Genomic DNA, 18,396 nt, shown 5'->3' on the forward strand with positions numbered 1-18,396 from the left:
CAGTATGCTCTGAAAAACCTGACACAATGTGGTGAGCACCAGTCACACAAAGTGACTGAAATGGTTCTGTCCTTTGCATTTCCATCGCTGATATGAGATAATTCCTTCTCCTGGCATCACAGGAATGGTAATGCAGTCATAAGGTGCTGAGCTGTAACAGCCTTGCATCCTCAGAGATGGGACCAGCGAGCTCACATGCAATGAATGTTTTCACTGCTCAGCAAAGACCTTGAAAAGTTTACAGTTAACAAAAGCAACATCCTTTCCCCTTAGGAGCCCTCCCTCATCAACCAGCAATCATGGTTTCTTTAATTCCTAGAATTTTTCATATTTTGTAACATTCAGAAGTCAAAAGATCAGTAAGTCTCAACATGCTCTGAACTCCCTGGCACTTAAAGCTCTAACATAGGCAAATGCTGAAATTAGAAATGAGCCACGGGACAGATTTTCCCATGCTCACTAATCAAGAGTCACTGATGTAAGGATTTCTCTCCCAGGCTAAAATCTCTCATCTTTCTCCAGCACAAAATTTATTTAGCAAATAAAAGAGGATCTGTGACCTCTGTATATGTTGACTTGGATAGTTATAATTTCTGACTCTTAGGTCTCACCATTGCAGTCACCCCAGTTCTGTGTTACACAAGACTTGATGGCTGTGGCTGTTAAAAAAGACACGAGTGTCTTGAGGTTAGGCTGCCTGGAGAGGGGCCTGGTAACAACCTGTTTGCTGAACTGTGAGTCATGGAAAATGAAAATAGAGAAAAATCTACTAAGGAACTTCATCCATTCCTCCAGCTGATGAAGTACAACTCCCTAGAGTATTACATGCTCTTCATAACTTGGTCTGGTCCAGTTTTAAATTGTGTTTCTATACCTTTCCTTAACAAACTATTCCATGAGTGTTTGGAAGTTTTTCTTGAATGTCATACTTTGTTTTTTTCCTCTGTTTATTTATATAATTACTTTGAGATTTGGCTGTGCAAATATAAATGTGAGAGTTGACCAGTGTTTTAATGATCAGGAAGGGGAGGGAGGTGTCTGGCAGCACAGATCATGGCCTTCAGTGCTGAGCTTTCATGATTATTAGCTCAACAAAAAGAGAATTTGAAGAGTGCTATGAGCAGGTCTGCTTCCAAGGTGGCCAGGCTAACTTGAATATCTTTTTGTCTTGCAGAAGATGAAGCCCATTGTCCAGAGAAGACGATCTACCTCATCTGCCATTACTAAAGCTCTTGGAAAATCAAAATCCCATTCCAGGTAGAAAAAATACCTTTCTGACTCCTGTTTCCATCTTTCTGCCTGCACAGACTGAAATCAAATTGGTTTTCAAATTCATTTAACCATGTTGAAGGGTTATTTGGTCCTGTGGCAGGGACAGGTGGGGGCAGGTGGGGGGGATAAGGCACCAGACAGACGTGGTGGGTTGCAGGACATGGGCTGATGCAGATTTAGCACCCCTGAGGAGCATCCTGGGGTTCCACCTCAGAGTTTCCCTGTGCAGCCACCCCCAGCTCACTCACTGCCAGAGCCCTCTGCAGCCCCTGCTCCATGTGCTGCACTGCCAGTGGGAGGGATAGTCCTGAGAATTGCTTCTGCCTCAGCTACAGGTACACCTGGGCAGGTGAGGGGGCTGGAGGGAGTGGTGGGAGGCATGCCCAGCCCTGAGAGCCCTGTGCAGGATGGCATCAGCTCAGGACATTTGTTGGAAGAGCTGCCAGACCCAGACAAGCTCCAGGCCAGCCTGTCCCTGTCAGGGGGCAGCAGCTTTCCCTTCCTGCCAGCTCAGGCAGTGGAGAGCTGCCCCCATGCCTGCACCTCCATCCAGTGTCTGCTGATGCTTTGCTCCTGCAGTGAGGCACCAGGAGTGTCAGCAGAGTCAGGGAGCCACATGCCAGACATGCACATTTTCTGTTGAAACACTGAGTGTTCTTACTCAGCCCTGAGCTGAGCACCTCAGTCCAGTGGGAGCTGAGTCCTCCTTGACCTCCTCCCCTCCTGCAGCACTGTGTCACTGCTAGAGACAGATAAGGGGATACCATGGTCCTTTCTGCCTTGCTCTGATAGCAGTCTGGTAAATAACATTTCCTGATGGATTTGTTTCATTTGATTTTTTCTTCCTTTGTAAGAAGGAGAAGATAAAGCTGAACTGATTGACACTTTGATCTGGACCAGCCCTCCTGAAGAATATCCCTTCTGTATCCCACCATTGGTGATGGATGCACAGTGCAGCCTGCTTCTCTGGAATGAGGGGGGAGTGCCAGTCTCACAGGACCATTTAATATGAAGGGCCGGACTGATTTTCATTTGGTTGTAATTTGAAAAATTTATGTGACTTCTTTTTCCTTCCTCCCACCCCCTCTAAATTGCAGTAGGGGAAAAAAAGTGAGGAAGAGAAACAAATTCTTGACTTTATTTGGCTGGAGAACGTCCTCATGAGGGAGGGAAGCTTTAGACATTTCTTGTGATGAATTGCTATGGAGGGAGCTGGTCCAATGCCATCTTTCCTCAGGCCATGAAAGCATCAGTGAGATTTTTTTGCTGTTCTGCCATTGTGTTTATAAAGCTGGGTAATCCTCCAGCTTTAGGAAATCCACTGCTTGGGACTGTGAGATGCTGTGGCTCCCACTGCTCAGCTGATGAACATGGAGAGCTTTTAATATCATATCTGAAGGTGATTAAGCTTCTCACTTACAGCCCCACAGCTGCATAAGTCAAGATTCACTTGGTGGTGACTGTGGAGGAGGGAAGAGGGAATTTCTGTTTGCCAGAGTGCAGGTGTTCCTGGGACTGGGGGAGGATTTTAGTAAAGCAGCTACTGGCTGGTTTTAACCTCATTCCTGTGAAATCAAGTGAGTTCAGTTATGAGGCCAGTGGAAACTGAGTTAAGACCAACAACGTCAAAAATACTGCAATTACAGCTTGTGTGGTTTTTATTTGTTTGTGTAGAGTGTCCTTAGAGTAGAGGGTAGAGCAGCAGAGGGAGAGCAGAATTGCTGAGGGGTGAAGGGAAGGCAAGTATCCTTGCCTGCAAGCAAGATACACATTTTTGTCTATATGTAGAGACAGGAGGATCTCTGTGAGGTTTTTTCTGTGTCATTCTAAGGCCATGTCTCAGAGGTTCACTAATTAAGTCATGCTCAGGCACACAAACACACTGTGTGAGCACGAACTCTTCCATGTTCATGCAGCACAGAAATGGCTGTGGGAGCTGCTGTGTGCCAGCTGACCTGAGCCCAGAGCAGGGCTGAGGAGGTGCTCTGTGGGGTGTTGAGCTGCAAGCCAGGACACTGCACTTGGCAGAGCTCTTCCAGCTGGGGACAGCACAGGGAGAGGGTCTGGTTCAATCTCCATGCTGCCTTGTTGACTGAAGTCAACATGCAAAAACCCCCAGGGATTTTTGGAAATGGTGAGCACCTCTATGAATCTCAGTGGAAACAGCAAGCTGGATGGCTGCCAGGCAAGCCAGAATCAGATGTCTGGAATTAGATGAGTACATGCAGTTCATTTTCTTTTTGCTGCAACTCTTGTGCTGACAAATTGTTCAGTCTGGATGGAAAACATGCACAGAAAGGGCAGTGCCCCCCACGCCCAGCTGAGCCATGCCATGAGCCACAGGCTTTCCATGTTCAAGTCACAGCTCACACACATGTGCAGGAAGTCTTTTACCTCAGTGAGAAATTACTCAAAACCTACTATTTCAGCAACTTAATCTCACAAGATTTGGTGTGGGCTTTTAGGCAGTTTTCTGTCTGAGGCTGGTGAAGTTAGTTGTGCAGAGGCAGGTGAATGTGGGTCATAATAGAGGGCAGTAGGAGCTGGGAGAAGCACAGAGCTCTCAGGCTCCTACAAAACAGAAAAGGAACGCTTCTGACAAAGTCTTGTGATTTTTTTTACTCCTCCAGGGAAACTACTCTTTCCTCTTCCCATTCAGACAATGGGCTGCCAAGTGGGATGTTCAGGAGCCCAGGCTCCACCTTCATCCTGGACGAGCGAGTGCAGCTAACTGTGGGCCTGCAGACCCAGGAGAGACATCTGATTTTGCTGAGTGATGTGCTGGTCATTGCCAAGTCCAAGTAAGAGGAATTTCAACTCATTCCTTCTCCCCAGTAGGTGCTGTTGAAGCTAGGTTCAGTATATGGTGGGATTTTTGGGGCTGTCCTGTGCAGAGCCAGGTGTTGGACTCAATGATCATGTGGGTACCTTCCAACTCATGAGATTTTATGAGGCTCTGATCTATTTGTGGAGCACCTAGCAGCCTTCAAAACAATGCTTCTTTGGAAATGTGGATCCAAAACGTGGCATTTCCCCCTTCCACCTTCACAAATTCTTCTTGGTATTAAGGTTTCACTCATTTGGTATTAATGTTTCACTTTCAATCTGACTCCTTCTGTCACGTATAAATTAAGAGCTCTAACTGCATCTGCATGACTTGAAAGGAGAATGATCAGACTCTGGAGGTCTAAATGCTAGTCTTTGGCCTAAGGAATTAATAATTTCCATTGTAGATCCTCCTCCAGCCTGAAGCTGAAAAAGCAAGTGCATCTGAGGGAAGTGTGGACCGGCACCTGTCTCAGTGAAGTGACAGAGAAAAAGATGAGTCCTGAGAATTCATTTGTCATTGGCTGGCCTATCACCAACTATGTTGTCACCTTCAGGTACCTTATCAGACATCATACCTCCCTCTGCATCCCAGTAGCTACTCAGGTCTCCCTGTGTCAAGTGAAACAATCACTGAGGCTAAAGGGCCCATTTCCTTTTCCATTTCCTTACTCTGAAACCCGGGTAACCTGTGCTGGCAATAGTTCTAGGAACAGCAGACTTTGGGAAGGAAATCCTAGGAGAAAGAAAATAGCAATTAAAGGTCACTGCAAAAATAATGAGGACCTACAAGATGAGTTAACTCCAACTTCACAGAAAGGGATTTTCCCTTATCTGAACACTCACCAGTCTGACAGGAAACCTGGCCCAGTTTGTTGCTGGGATTTTTTTGTTATTATTATTTTTGTTATTTGTTAAAATAGAACAGAAGAAGGAAAGGACTGTGCTTTTGTTCCAGGGCTTTGCAGGAAGCAACTTTGACTTACAGCCATATAGAAATGAAATTGGGTAGAGTTTCCAAAGGCTGTTACCCATTCAGCACTTGTTTGATCATCTGCCTCCCTTTTTGTCTTCAGCTCGGCTGATGTGAAGGAACGATGGCTGTCAGCATTGCTGTGGTAAGTGACCCTCCTTTTATCCTCCTTCCAGGTGGTTCCTCTACAGGCCTTAGAGAAATCTGCACTTCAAATTGTGCTCTGATTTTCAGCATGTTAATTGTCTAAGTGCTGTTTGAAAAACCTACCTTTGAAATCTGAATATAGATGCCCCTAGGAGAGTGCAAAATTGGTGCCAACAGTTGGGAAAAAAGGGGGTCCATCAGAAGATGATATTGATGGAGCATCCTGTTTCCTTTGGAGCTGGAGGTCGACTTTGCTAATCACTGTGCAACTGTCACAAGTGTTTCTGATTCTTCAGTTGTTTTTTGATTTGAACTAAAATTTTTATTATGTTGCATCTAGAGGCTACAGTTTTTTCTTTTGTGTTTCACATGTTGCTTCCACTAACACGCAGACAAAAGTGTTTCTATAGAAACAAAGAGGGGAAGAAATCTTCTGATTTGTGGAGAACAGTAGTGATCCTGAGGGAACATTGGAAGGTATTTTGCAGACACATCTACCTGCACTGAAGTACTGCATGTGGGGGATTGTTTGCTCCAGGTAGATAAAGAAGTCACTAAGAGCACGTGGCCTCACAATGAACATTACATTCATTTATGTCATAATTAATCTGTATTTATTACAGTGCCAAGGAGGATGTCCCATCCAAATTTTAGGGTCCTTCTCAAATTTGGTTGGAAATTACATTCCTTCCCCTTTTCTTTTACTTTCAGGCATATCAATCAGGTAAAACAAAATGAGGATCTGAAGAATCTGACCCTTCGGATCGCTGTGCTGGATGATGACAACTCTTCTTCTGTAAGTAAAGCTAAGAACCTGCTCATCAGATCAAGACTACACAGGGGTCTGTGGAGTAGGGGAGAGAATGCAGGGCTGTGCTGGTATTCCAGCTTCTGAGTATATCATCTTTCCCACCTGGAAGCCCACTTGGAGAGTTTTGTCTTGAGAAATGAGGAGGTAGCCAGGCCCTTACCAAACAGCACTTAATTCTTAAAATTATACTTCACCTCTGACTTCTTTTCTCTTTTCCTTTTACATCACTTCAAAATTCATGACAGTTTGTGGGTCAGTGCCACAGTCAATTCCTATTTCCAGTGCTATGAATTGAGGATATTGATCATAGAGTCACTGGTGTGTTGTCCTGAATTCATTTACTGGAATGTGTCCCAGTCTAGCATACATTTCTTGGCTTCATGCCGAGCTTGGTGGGTCACATTTGCCTCCTGGGTGTTCTTCCCTCAAAGAGTGACCCCTGACACTCTGGTTGATGAGCATTGCCATGTTCCATGTTCACCATTTTGAGTGACAGTGGCATTATAATCGGCCAAACACTGATGGGATCAAACACAGCATCTAAGCACCACCCACATCCTGTGATTTCTGCTGCCTGAAATCTTTGGATGGTATAACAGACCCATGACTGGAAGTAGTGGAGAATAGCTTTCACTTTGAATAGCTTTCACTTTGAGGAAGTAGTGGAGAATAGCTTTCACTTTGAATACCCATCATCCTTTCTGGTGTAATTCAAATTTGTACAGCTCATCCAACCATGAACATTTAGTAAAGACAGACATTAGACACAGATGTGACATTTTCCCCAAATTTTGAAGCCACAAGAAACTGCAACCAAACTCCTCACTTTCATCTTACCTTCCTGTATTTTCTCTGTTTGCCTTTCTAGACTACTGCAGTCGAGGTGTCCAATGTAGAAACTGCAGAGAGTGTGATGAAGAAGACCCTTCTACAGCTTGAGCTCCCTGTAAGTGGCAGGTGACAGATTTTAGCTAAGGATGCTGGCAGCATCTGCTTCACAGGACAGTGTGGGTGTGGATAAGTGTAGATTTGCCGTTTGTTTCTTTCTGAGTGGAGGGCAACATCAACCCTCACTCTGGCCCCTCTCAACTAATATTTTCCTCTTTGTTCCTCACCCAACAGGGCAGGACCAGTGAACACCACCTCTGGGTGGTCTCAGGAAAAGATGAGCCTGCTTATCCTCTCATTGGTAAGAGCCCTCCCATACCGAGCATGACTTTGGTGCTTAATTCTGGCACCAGAGGAAAAAGTAATAAATTGTATTAGTGTATGTGGCAGAGAAACATCACAAACATTGCACTCTTCACTTAGAAAGCAATAGTAGGGACACTGTTCTTGATGTAAGATGTGACATCAAGTTGCTGTGAGATGTCACTTGGCTTTTATCATCTCAACATCCACATTTAATCAAAGCATGGTGATATCTTTGAAAAATTTCACACTTACCTCCCTTTTCCAAGCAAATCTGTGCATTTTGGGGTGGGAGCCCATCACACTTTTCAGCAGATGCTCCAAATAAATGGGAGATCTTTAGGCTGGCCCAAGAAGTACCTTGTTTGCAGCAGATGTGGTGCAGGGGTAGGACATGCCTCAAAGCCTAATTCAATCTCTCTGGCTGCTGGTTTGAGCTTGCAGGGCTACAGGTTTGGAGGCTGGTCCTACTCTCCTGCTCAGCTTTGCAGGCATCTCCTCAGAGGCAGAGCAGGAGGTCAGGGGCAGCCTCAGCCCACCTTCACTGTCTGTGGCAGAGGTGTCCACTGATCTCTGTCAGACAGAGCATCTCCTGACACTTCCCACGTCCTTTTCCTCTTGGGCTCTGTCAGAACCAACCAATTGCTGCAGTCATTCAGCAAGAGTGTTTTAGATCTGGAGGAAAGCACTTTGGCAACTGAAAGAAGCAGAATTTTTCCATGGTCTATTGGTGATTTACAAGCCTCTAGTTAGGAAGCTAACATATTTATCCTACTCTTTTGGTACTTAGTTTTCATTGCATTTCAGTTCTCAAATAATGAAACTGCTTTCCACACAAAGCATTCCATCATATTGAAAACCCAGTTTGTTGCATATGGGTTGTTATCTTCTGAACTGCAGCCTTAATCCAATATTAAACTGATGTCACAAGCACATGTAGACCACTTGCATCAATGTCTTCACAGGCTGTTTATTTGAAAACTTTCCTTTCTAACATTTTGTGTTTAGGTTTTAGAAACTCTTCAGGCTTGAGGGAGGGTAGGTGTTTATATAGGGGCCTTGAGGACAATCACAATGGTGCTTGAGTGTTACAGATTTGTAGAGGATTATTTCAGAAATAGAAGAAACATTTTAAAATAAACCACTGAATTTTGTCTGTTAAGTTCCAAGCATTCACCATAGAAATCACCAAAGCTGGAATTTTCCAATAACAATAAGAGATTTTACCATAGCTCTGCATTTTTGCTTGCTCTTTACACAATTCTGCTCAACAGGGCACGAGTATCCCTTCAGCATTGCCTTGAGCTGTCTCCAGGACTCTGCTGACCAGCAACAAAGAACCAACAATAACACTCTCCTGGCTGATGGGACAGAGGCTTCCTTCCTTGCTCAGCTCCCAAAGGAAAAACAGTGTCAGTTTGTCCTGAAACCCAGACTCCAGGCTCCAATGCAGCTGAGGAGAGGTAAGGGCTGCAGGAGTGTGGTACAGCCAGATAGAGACTTTCTACTTACCAGTGCAGAGCTGAGCTCTTCTGGCAGCATACATCTATCCCAGACTTGCTCTCATACCTGAATGTAATGTAAAGAGGAAGAGACTGCAGAAAGGTGAAATTTTTCTGTGCAAATGTTCAGACTTAGCTTTCAGTCCTTCATTACTCTGCAACTGCAAGTCATTGTAATAGAATCATAGAAAATGCTGAGTTGGAAGAGAACCAGTATCAGTATCATCGAGTCCTGGCCCTGTACCCAAGAGCCCCACCATCCACCTGAGAGCATTGTCCATATGCTCCTAGAACTCAGACAGCCTTGATGCTGTGACCACTGCCCTGGAGAGTCTGTTCCAGTGTCCAGCCCCCCTCTGGGTGAAAAACCTTTTCCTGAGATCTAACTTAAACCTCCCCTGACTCAGCTTCATGCCATTTTCTCAAGGCCTATCGCTGGTCACAAGGGTGAAGTGATTCTTGTACTGCAGAGATAGCAAGAGAAGAATGGTGACTGAGAGTTTTGCTGATAGCTGAGAGATGAATAAGTGGTTTCACTGCTGTATATTGTCTAACCATCCCCATTAAGAGTGCAGTTAATAAACAGGTGAGGGTAGAAAGTGCTTGTTTTGCTGGGAACTCTGCCTCCACTGTAGATCACTCACTGTCCAGCAGAGATGTGCAATGAAGGTCTGTGTTTGCTTTCAGAGTCACTGCAGAAACACACCAAGAGGAAGAAGTCCTTGATTGACTGGGCTCTGCGCCGCAGCACCAGCACCCCCACGGGCAGCCCTCCCTCACAGTCACCTACCACACCACGGAAGCTCTTTGGCCTGTCCCTGTCCTCTGTCTGTCCTGATGGAATCCTTCCCAAGCCAATCATGGTAAGCAGCAGCTTGGACTGCTCATCTTGATGTAAATTTGGTGTGTCTAGCTAAAACTTTAAAGCCACTTGCAGCATTGATGAGGATTGAATGGGGAAGAGGACCATAGTTTACTTGTGATCCAGACTCAGCTCAGTAACAAGGATGGGAACAGCCCTCTCCTGGGTAATCCCCATCACTTCATTCACAGGCATCTGTCCTTTTCAGTGGGTGTCTGAAGGTCATCACCAGATGACAAGGGGCAATGTCAGTTTGAACATGCTGTGTAGCCTAGAACTCACTCACTGCAAGAGTCCCCTGGGCTCACACTTGTCACAGGATAAGCGTGTCCACATGAACTGTATCTGCAGCTTGCCTGTCAGGTTTTCATCCCTGGTTAGATCAGGATAAATCTCTTGCATTGTTTTCTTCCCATTGCTGACTTGGTCTTCTGCTAATTAGATTGCAACACATGATGTATAATATACACAAACAAGAGGGTAAAGTGTTAGGCTCTAAAGTACAACTGGCTTTTCTCTTAGGATATGCTGCTCCTCTTGTACCATGAAGGTCCCTCTACAAGGGGCATTTTCAGACGTTCTGCCAATGCCAAAACTTGCAAGGAATTGAAAGAGAAGCTGAACTCTGGAGATGATGTTCAGGTGGATGGAGAGTCAGTCTTTGTGGCTGCAGCTGTCATCACGGTATGTGTGGCCAAGTAACTCAGCTGTCTGGGCTAATGGCACCTTCCTTCTTTAAGGAAGCAGTGAGTCTTTATGGCTAGGGAGGATTTCAGGGGAACAGAAAGCATTCTCCAGCAAGGAACATTTTCACCTGTTTGTGTACACAGAGGTGATACAGTGACCTCGTTTTCACATGCAAATATGTGCAGCCCCTCAGGATGGGGCTTCCTTTGTCACCTGCCCACACCAAACCACCCCCAGCAGGAATACATTGATGTCCACCTGCAAGGCAGCTGTGATGTCTGTACAGTGCCAAATAACATGGCAGATGCTGCACTGACATAGGCATAAAACCCTTTGCTGGCAGCAGCAGAGATGTTTTTTGTTGTTTCTGAAGTAAGGAACAGGCTGCAGAAGGTTTGGGAGGACTTGTGCTACTTGAGGGCAGCTGCTGTGCAACCCCCAAAACAGGAGCTGACCTGTGCTCTCTGGACCCCCAGCCTTCACCCTCTGATCAGCCAGCAAGCACAAGGAAAAGCAGCTGCTAAATCCAAGGAGAGGGGTTGTGGTGGATGAAGCTTGTGATAAGACCCATGTTTCAGTGAGAAAAAGCTTGTATTTTGTACTGGCAATTAAATCTGGTCAGAGTAATTTAGGCACCAAATCATTAAAAAAAAAAAAATCCCTGTTTTTCTTGTTGGCCTGATATCCAGTCATTTCCCAAGACAAGACATTGAGTTGTTGAATAGTCCCCTGAGAAAAACCAGCAGTCCTCCTAGCTGAAAAATATTTCAGAGAGATCTGTGCAGAGCCCCAGGGCTGAGTCCTCTGCTGGACTGGAAAAGGGACAGTCCTGCTCTGGAGAAGGGGCAAAACAGAAGGGCTGCCTGTTCATCCTGCAGTGCTGCCACAAAAGAGCCTGAGGAAGACAGCTTGGTGGGCATGGGAGGGGAGAATAAACATGTTTGTGTAGTGTCTTGTTTTATCTTGTGCTTAATATGAATAAACAGTGACTATATGCATTGTGAAACTGAAACCAGGAATTCAAAACTGACCAGACTGCTCTGCATATATATATTTAATTCAGGATTTTCTCCGAAATATACCTGACAGTGTTCTATCCTCAGACATGCACGGACTGTGGATGGAAGCTGTGGACACAGAAAATCGGGCACATAAGATTGAAGTTATCAAAAGGTTTGTAAAAGCCTTTATAAAAGTTTCTTTTGGTGGGAAAAGGGGAATCATATGGGCCTAAGAATAGCCTTCATTTTCTGGGAGATTACTGGCAATGCTCCAAGCCACAGGGGAGGAGCTATTGCCAATTGCCAGTGTCACGGATCAGAACATTTTCTTTTCAGTGGTCTTTTTTGAACATCCTCAACATTTCTGGTCCCAAAAAAGTAATTTAAAAATTCTCTTCTGATGATTAGTTCACATTACCAGAAAAAGTAAACTGAAAAGGCATAATAATTCAGCCACCAGGAGTGCATCTATGGTAGCAGAATTAAATCTTTAATGACAGTAACTTTATTCTTATGTGCACAAAACGAGGCCTATCATCATATTGGCAGTTAGAAGAAACAGCCTTGTCAAGGTGGAGATGTGGACCTTGAAAACAGCTTTACTGCCTTGAAACTGCTGCCCTGAGCATGAGCAGTTTATCAGCCTCCTGTTGGATATCCCATTTATTCAACCATGGCTCAGCTCAGTTTTTGAACCTTACCATTTACCCTGGGTCTTCTTTATCCATGTTCCCCACAGCACATGACACAGCAGTGCTGTGCTGTGGAGTGCTGCTGGCCTGGAGCTGTCTCCTGTCTCCTCTGGGCATTCCCTGTTTAATTAAGGCATTGTGGGTTCCCCCCACATGCTCTGACCCCAAGTCCCTTGTCCCTCCACCTCTGAAACCAGAGCAGGTGGGCAATTTGGATGCAGAGTTGTGGCTCTCACATGAGTTGGTGGAGGGGAGTGACACAGATTTACCTTATTATCAAATGTGGATGTCTCAGGCTGAGTACAAAGGGGCAGAAGGGGGAAAAAGCTTTGGGATGCAGCTTCTGGAATCCAAAGAGCAGATGTTTGTGAACAGCACTGTTTTCCTTTTTTCCCCACTCCCTGAATAGACTTGTCAACCAGCTTCCAGAGGCCAACCTCATCTTACTCAGACACCTCTTTGGAGTCCTGCATCATATTGAGCAGAATTCTGGAGTGAATCAGATGAATGCCTTTAACCTGGCTCTTTGCATAGCACCCAATATGCTGTGGCTACCAAGTCCCACTGGGCCTGAAGAGGAGAGCCGGTCTACAAAGAAGGTAATCTTCCATGGGTTTGGCAAAACCTCTGTTTTCCCCTTTCACTGCTTTTTATGGGCACTGCCTTTTGTAGTCTAAAGGAAGGCACAAGCCAGTGACAGTGCTGGCTGAGTGGCACACAAGCCCCTTCCTTTCCTCTGTGCAGCTGTGCCCATGCTGGGAGGGGTTTAGCCCCTCACACTGTCCAGGGTGAAAAGGGAAGCAGTGACATCTCCTTCACCAGATGAGCTTCCTATACGGCCAAGCAAGCACAAGAAAACTGGAGCAGCTGAAGTTGGACACTGCCACCTCAGCTGGAACAAAATAAGCAATGAGCACAACAGTGCACCAGAAAGGAGGAATGCTTGCTTGGAGCTTATGAGGTGCAAGCAATAGTGAGGAAAACTGTAGAATGTGCTATACCTGGCTCACAGCACCAGTTCACATAGTTCATATTCTTGCCTCAGGTGTTCATACAGATGCACTGCCACATTATTAACAGCTTCTTGAGGAAATTACATTTTTGTAAAAAAAAATGAGACAATCTGGGTATGATTTTACTTGCTCTGTTTTCATGAAACTGAATCTATGAATTCCTGTCTTTGCCAGGTGGCCTTGTTAGTGCAGTTTCTGATTGAAAACTCAGGAGAGATTTTTGGGGGTGATATTGCTTCCTTGTTCCAAAGACCTGACATAAAGAAGTCCAAAAACTCAGCGGAATCTCTAGGTAAGTTGGTGATAGGAAATCTTCCAGAAATATTTAAAATCTTTTAATAGGTAAAGTCCTCACACAAAAGAGTTTGCTTTACCTTCATGTTTCTTCTAAGGAACAGCACTGAAAACCAGTTGGGTTTGGTTTTCCCTTTGCCTGTCAAGCAAGGGCAGGAAGAGACAGCAAAGCAGAGGGCTGAGGTGCAGAAACTCCAATGTGTCCCCAGAGATAGTTGTCTTTCTCTGTGGCTGCTGTTCAACCTACTCTAGCCATTGAAAGAATTTAGTGTAGCCTTAGCACTGCCATGTCCCAGCAGTATTTTTATTTTCCAGGTTAGTTCTGCAAAGCTAAACCACACAGTTTGTATGGAAAGAAATGGAGTTGTCTCTGTTAGCTATCTTATGACTACAGACCAGTGGTGAAAACTGGTCATCAAGCCAAATTTTTTTATTATTTCCTGTGAGAATAATGGATTATCTTTGTTTTTCCATGGGCTTCATATAATTTCCCTGGTTTGGTTGTGAGGTACTATATATATGGCAACAAATTAATTTGTGTCCTCTGCCCCAGACATAGGCTTGGCTCAGCATGATGATTCCTCTGATGAGCTGGAGTTTTCCACTTGTGATCCAGAAGGGCCAAAGCACCACCTGGAATCTGAGACAGATGCCATTTTTGAAGTACCCAGCAGCTTGTTTCTTGATGAGGATCAGGAAGACTGGGACTTGTTCAGCGAGATCACAGCCTGCTACCAAAGCAAAGCCCAGACCAACGCCAGTGCAGACAGCTACGAGCTCCTGGAGGAGGACGGCTCCTTCTGTTCCATCGGCTCCATCCGCTCGCTCAGCCCGGCCCGGGACCGCTGCTCCTCCGAGCCCAGCGTCTGCCTCAGCTCCCAGCTGCCCGCGCAGAGCCACGAGCCCGTGGCCCGCCAGTCCAGCTGTGATGCCACCATCATGAGCAGCCACACAGACTACATCCACAGGCTCAGGCAGCTGCAGATGGAGAGCCAGAAGCTCATTGATGAAGGCCTAAGCCCTGGGGTTAACAAGGCCAAGCAGAACTTGTGGCAATCACCTCAGACCACCTCCAGGGTGAAGCAGGTCAGCCTTCAGAAGTCCAGCCTGTCCAACAGGTCCAGCTTCTCCAGCCTGTCCTCTACCACCACCTCCCCCTCTGCCTCCTCACTTAGCTCCTTAGACAGTGCTTTCTCCTACTGCTCAGAGTCATCAGCCATTAGTCCCACAGATGTCTCATCCCTGCCATTCATGTTTGGCACTTCTGCCAGGCTTCATGCTGTGTCTCCCACGGCTGCCAAGAGGTCCCAAAAAGAGTGGCACAAATCCTTCACATCTCCTTTACATCTGTGCAATCTGGACAATTTTCACGAGGGTGAACCCAAGGCTGGAGAGACCAGTCATTGCTTTGGAGAGCAGAAAAGTTTTCCATGTGTCAGCAGAGCTGCCATGGGAAGCTCATTCACTGGCATTGACTGGGAAGAAGAGGGGAGACAGCTGAGTTGTTCAGGGTGCCCTGGCCCAGGGCTCAGGAGCCAGAATTATACCAAAGAGTTTGAAGAAAGCCCTGAGTTCCCAGCTGCCAGCCCATCCAGCGAGACATCCCCACAGGTCAGCCACCAGCAGCACAGGGAGAAGACAGTGAAGAACATAGAAATCAAAGGCATTGATGACTGCCCTCTGAGCCAGGAAAGCCTGAAGCGCACCAAGATAACTTTTTATGTGGCCCCAAATAAAGAAAGCTCCCGGGGGTCTCAAGTGGGAGAAGAGGAGAGATCTGTGACAAACACCAGCAGCAGAGACTCACCCAGCAGCAACAGTGAGCAGAGTCTGTCCAAGAACTTGCAGACTGTGAGAGTCCACATCCCCCAGACAGTTTTCTATGGGCAGAACACCCCCCTTGTCCTGCAGTCCTTCTCCAGGCGCTACCACCACGAACCAACAGTCCCATCCCCGCAGGCCAAGCACAGAAAGAGCCCCCAAAGTGCCTCTGCTCCCCAGGAGCTGGAGAGACAACCAGTGGAAACGGCGCAGGCGCCAACCCAGAGCGAGGGCTCGGACACATTCAGCCACACCATCCATATCATCCTCCCCGACTCCGTCCGGAACACCATCAGGGACTATTTCAAGCAGGATGAAACCGAGCCCTGTCCCACAGCAGAGGTGGAAGCAGTGGAGAAGGAACTGCTCCGGAGCAGGGTGGAGTGGCTCAGGAGCCAGCCTGTGGCAGAGGTGGCCGCAGAGGAGCGTGACACAGCGGTGTTTGCAGAAGAGACTTTTGTCTAAGGCGATGGTTGTGGAGGAACTAAATATTTTTTTTGTGTATGTGCAACAGAAAATATTCTGTAATATATGATCAGGGTGTGAAGAATTTAACAGGCTGCCTGGGGCAACAAGTGTAAAGTGACAGTAATGTGTATGTAATACTCATTTTGGTGGGAGGTGGGGGGGCTGCTCTTGTGTTTTCTTTATGCCCTTTTCTGATGAAAGAGACTTCACTGGCTGGGTGTGGAATGGAGTGAATACCACCAAACTCTCCCTGTCCTTGAATTAGCTGATCTGTACAGGGCCTGACTCCATTTTTTTAATAGCAGGAAAAGAGAAACATTGCTTTATTTTCTCCAGTCAGTTGCTGATGTGGGTGGATGACTGGACAACCAGGACAGCTAATGCTTTTAATAATTAGTTAAAAATCGTTACACTTGCACAAAACCCACCATTATTCACAGTTCACCACAACCATTCATCCAAAGGAAAATTCTTCACCTTCATTCCAGAAATCACTGCTGCTTCACTCTGCTCATCTGTTGTCTGCTCTGGTCTAGCTCACAGCCCTCAACCATTATTGGATGAGGCTGGATTCCAAAATCAGCAGCTGGAGCCCAGAGTCCAAAGTCCAGCATTCACTGACAGACAGCATGTGTAACATTTTAAGGCAAAAATTGCTTTTTTCTGGAATTAATTACACAGTCATTCTTTCTTCTCATACCTTCCCCAAAGTTAGCATTTGACACAGTTGCCATAAAGGATTTTAGTACTGTCACTTTAACAGGGCTGTGAATGTTCTTCTGTTGTCCTCTGGGAGTAGCTCAGTAGCAAGGAGTTTCAGTCCTAGTGAAAGTTGACAATCTTCTGTCAATGCTGATGCCCCTTTCTAGAGGCAGTGTAGATGAGCCAAGTGACTAAATTCCTAGTCATGCTGAGAGGGACTTGAGCAGGGCTTGGTTTTAGCACGAGGTCAAGGAGTTGTGGAAGTTGTCAGGAATGTTGTTGAGTAGATTCTGAAGCAAAGTCACATCTTGCCAAAAAGTTGTCACTCCTTATACTGAAACTGTCCAGGCTTCATCACCAACGCTGGCTCAGAGAAACACCGAGTTCCCCCTCAGCAGAGTATGTGGCCTGTGCACTTCAGCAGAATTAAGTTTGGGGAATTCCAGGCAGGGATGTGCTAAGCAGGCTGCTGGTAAGGACCACCAAAGATGCAGCCGGTGGAGTCCTGAAGCATCCCTCAAAGCCATGCTCAGAAGTGCCACAGACATAATGGGACTTGTTAGAGGGTTGTGACACTGCCAGCTGAGCTCTAAAAAGATGCTGAGAGCACCACATTAGTTTGACAGGTTGTTTTAAGGAGACAATGGGAAAGGTCTCAAGGGTTGAAAGGTTTGGGATGGTTCATTTGAAAGTTACATGAGAGTTTTCTATGGTGGTATCTGTCAGAGAGACAATCCTTTTACTCAGTGAACAGTGAATGGGTGAAGGAAAAGAGAAATACATTAATCCTAATGACTGAAAGGTTGTGCTTGTGCAATAAGTATCCCTGCAAGCTGCTGAGTGTCTGCAAATAGCCAGAGTTGGAGCTGCATGACAGCTGCCATGGTTCAGCCCTCACATAGAGGGGAAAGCCACCTCTGTAGAATTATCTAGTGTCAGCTCCCTCCACTTATCTGCCAGGTGCCTGTGAGGGTCAGTGACAGGAACCTGGCCCAGCACTCCGAATTCACATCATCAAATACTAGGGCAAGGGAACCCAGGGGGAAGCCCAGAGCCCACTTTCCAAGGTGTATACAGTTTGTTTTGTTAGATGAAGGGTGTTTACCTCTCAGATGTGGCACTCTGTCCCAGATCACCTTTGTGGCCCTTGTATAATGAAAGGTGTATATAATCATAACACAAATCCACCACCAACATAATTTTCCTCACACATGAACAGCAATAAAGCATCCACAGTCTTTTTTTCCAGAGCTAAAGTTGTAACTGTTTTAATAAAAGACACAAAAGTTGTTATTGTGGTTTTGTCACCTTTTGTTCCCTTGCTCTTGCTCCCTCTCCCCCGTGTCAGGGTGGTGGCATTTGCACTGAACTTTTGTGAAACACACTCACCTCCCAGCCCAGGTCTGCCAGGCTGGCCATGCTGGCAAGAAGCCTTCTGCCAGCACAGCAGTCTAGGCATTACTCCTGTCTTTTCAAGAAGGTGAAAGAGCAGTAAATATTATAAGAAAAGTCTGCCTATTCTTGGAAGAGAGATGATTCTGTTTTCTAAACGTACTAACAGAAGTAAACTCAGTGGCTGGGCTCAGGTCAAACAAAGGGGACCTCAACCAGATGCAGAGTAAGAGCTCATAATTTGCATCACCTAAAAAGATCACAAGAAACTTAGAAAGAGATTAGTTTAGAGAAACACTGGGTGAGGCAGGGAAAAACACACAATTTTCCTTGCCTCATCTTAGGCTGCCTAATGTGGGCACAGTTCTCTGGGTAGCTGTTCTAACCTAGCTCTGTATTGTAACATTTTTATTTTAAACAAAACAAAATCCGGCAAAATGTAACACAAACCAGAGTTCTGGGCTTGGAAATTTGCAGCCCTCCTTTTCCATGAGCCAGACAATAAAGCAACTTAGAGACCAATCTTGAATATGTTCCACAGCCCCCAATTTCCTCATAACAAGGAATAACAAATACACAGACACTTGCTTGGCTTTCTGCCCCAGAAAGATCACACTCTCCCTAAATGTATAGGGCTGGTGCCGGTGCACAAAGACCATTAGCCACAAATGACAATTGTGGCTCCCCGAGACAGGCCCAGGCACCAGTCAGGGCGAGAGGAAGGAGGAAGGACGGGCACAGC

General features: G+C 45.9%; 1 protein-coding gene across 2 annotated transcripts; it reads left to right on the forward strand.

Moving 5' to 3' along the window:
- Nucleotides 1-1,177: 1,177 nt before the first annotated feature.
- On the forward strand, nucleotides 1,178-17,553 carry LOC103816556 (rho GTPase-activating protein 20-like). 2 transcript variants are annotated; one of them, XM_009090549.4, is made up of 14 exons: nucleotides 1,178-1,257; nucleotides 3,903-4,073; nucleotides 4,506-4,655; nucleotides 5,175-5,216; nucleotides 5,930-6,014; nucleotides 6,898-6,975; nucleotides 7,152-7,218; nucleotides 8,495-8,683; nucleotides 9,410-9,585; nucleotides 10,107-10,268; nucleotides 11,335-11,444; nucleotides 12,374-12,563; nucleotides 13,152-13,269; nucleotides 13,825-17,553. In XM_009090549.4, exons 1-14 carry the CDS (start codon nucleotides 1,178-1,180, stop codon nucleotides 15,555-15,557), a joined length of 3,351 nt encoding a protein of 1,116 aa, XP_009088797.1. In that variant the 3' UTR covers nucleotides 15,558-17,553. The 2 variants fall into 2 exon arrangements, with proteins under 2 accessions (XP_009088797.1, XP_050830467.1); XM_050974510.1 differs by lacking the exon at nucleotides 1,178-1,257 and having other exon boundaries at nucleotides 2,041-4,073.
- Nucleotides 17,554-18,396: the final 843 nt, after the last annotated feature.

Source organism: Serinus canaria, chromosome 4A (assembly GCF_022539315.1).
Source record: "Serinus canaria isolate serCan28SL12 chromosome 4A, serCan2020, whole genome shotgun sequence".
Lineage (NCBI taxonomy): Eukaryota > Metazoa > Chordata > Aves > Passeriformes > Fringillidae > Serinus > Serinus canaria.

What these genes read in the sequence shown, in the direction of transcription:
- LOC103816556 (XM_050974510.1), top strand. Translation starts at nt 3,787, where the DNA reads ATGTGGGTCATAATAGAGGGCAGTAGGAGCTGGGAGAAGCACAGAGCT. An exon ending in TCCAATGCAGCTGAGGAGAG is followed by an intron (nt 8,684 to 9,409) that starts GTAAGGGCTGCA and finishes GTTTGCTTTCAG; the next exon opens with AGTCACTGCAGAAACACACC. An exon ending in TGGCTGCAGCTGTCATCACG is followed by an intron (nt 10,269 to 11,334) that starts GTATGTGTGGCC and finishes TATTTAATTCAG; the next exon opens with GATTTTCTCCGAAATATACC.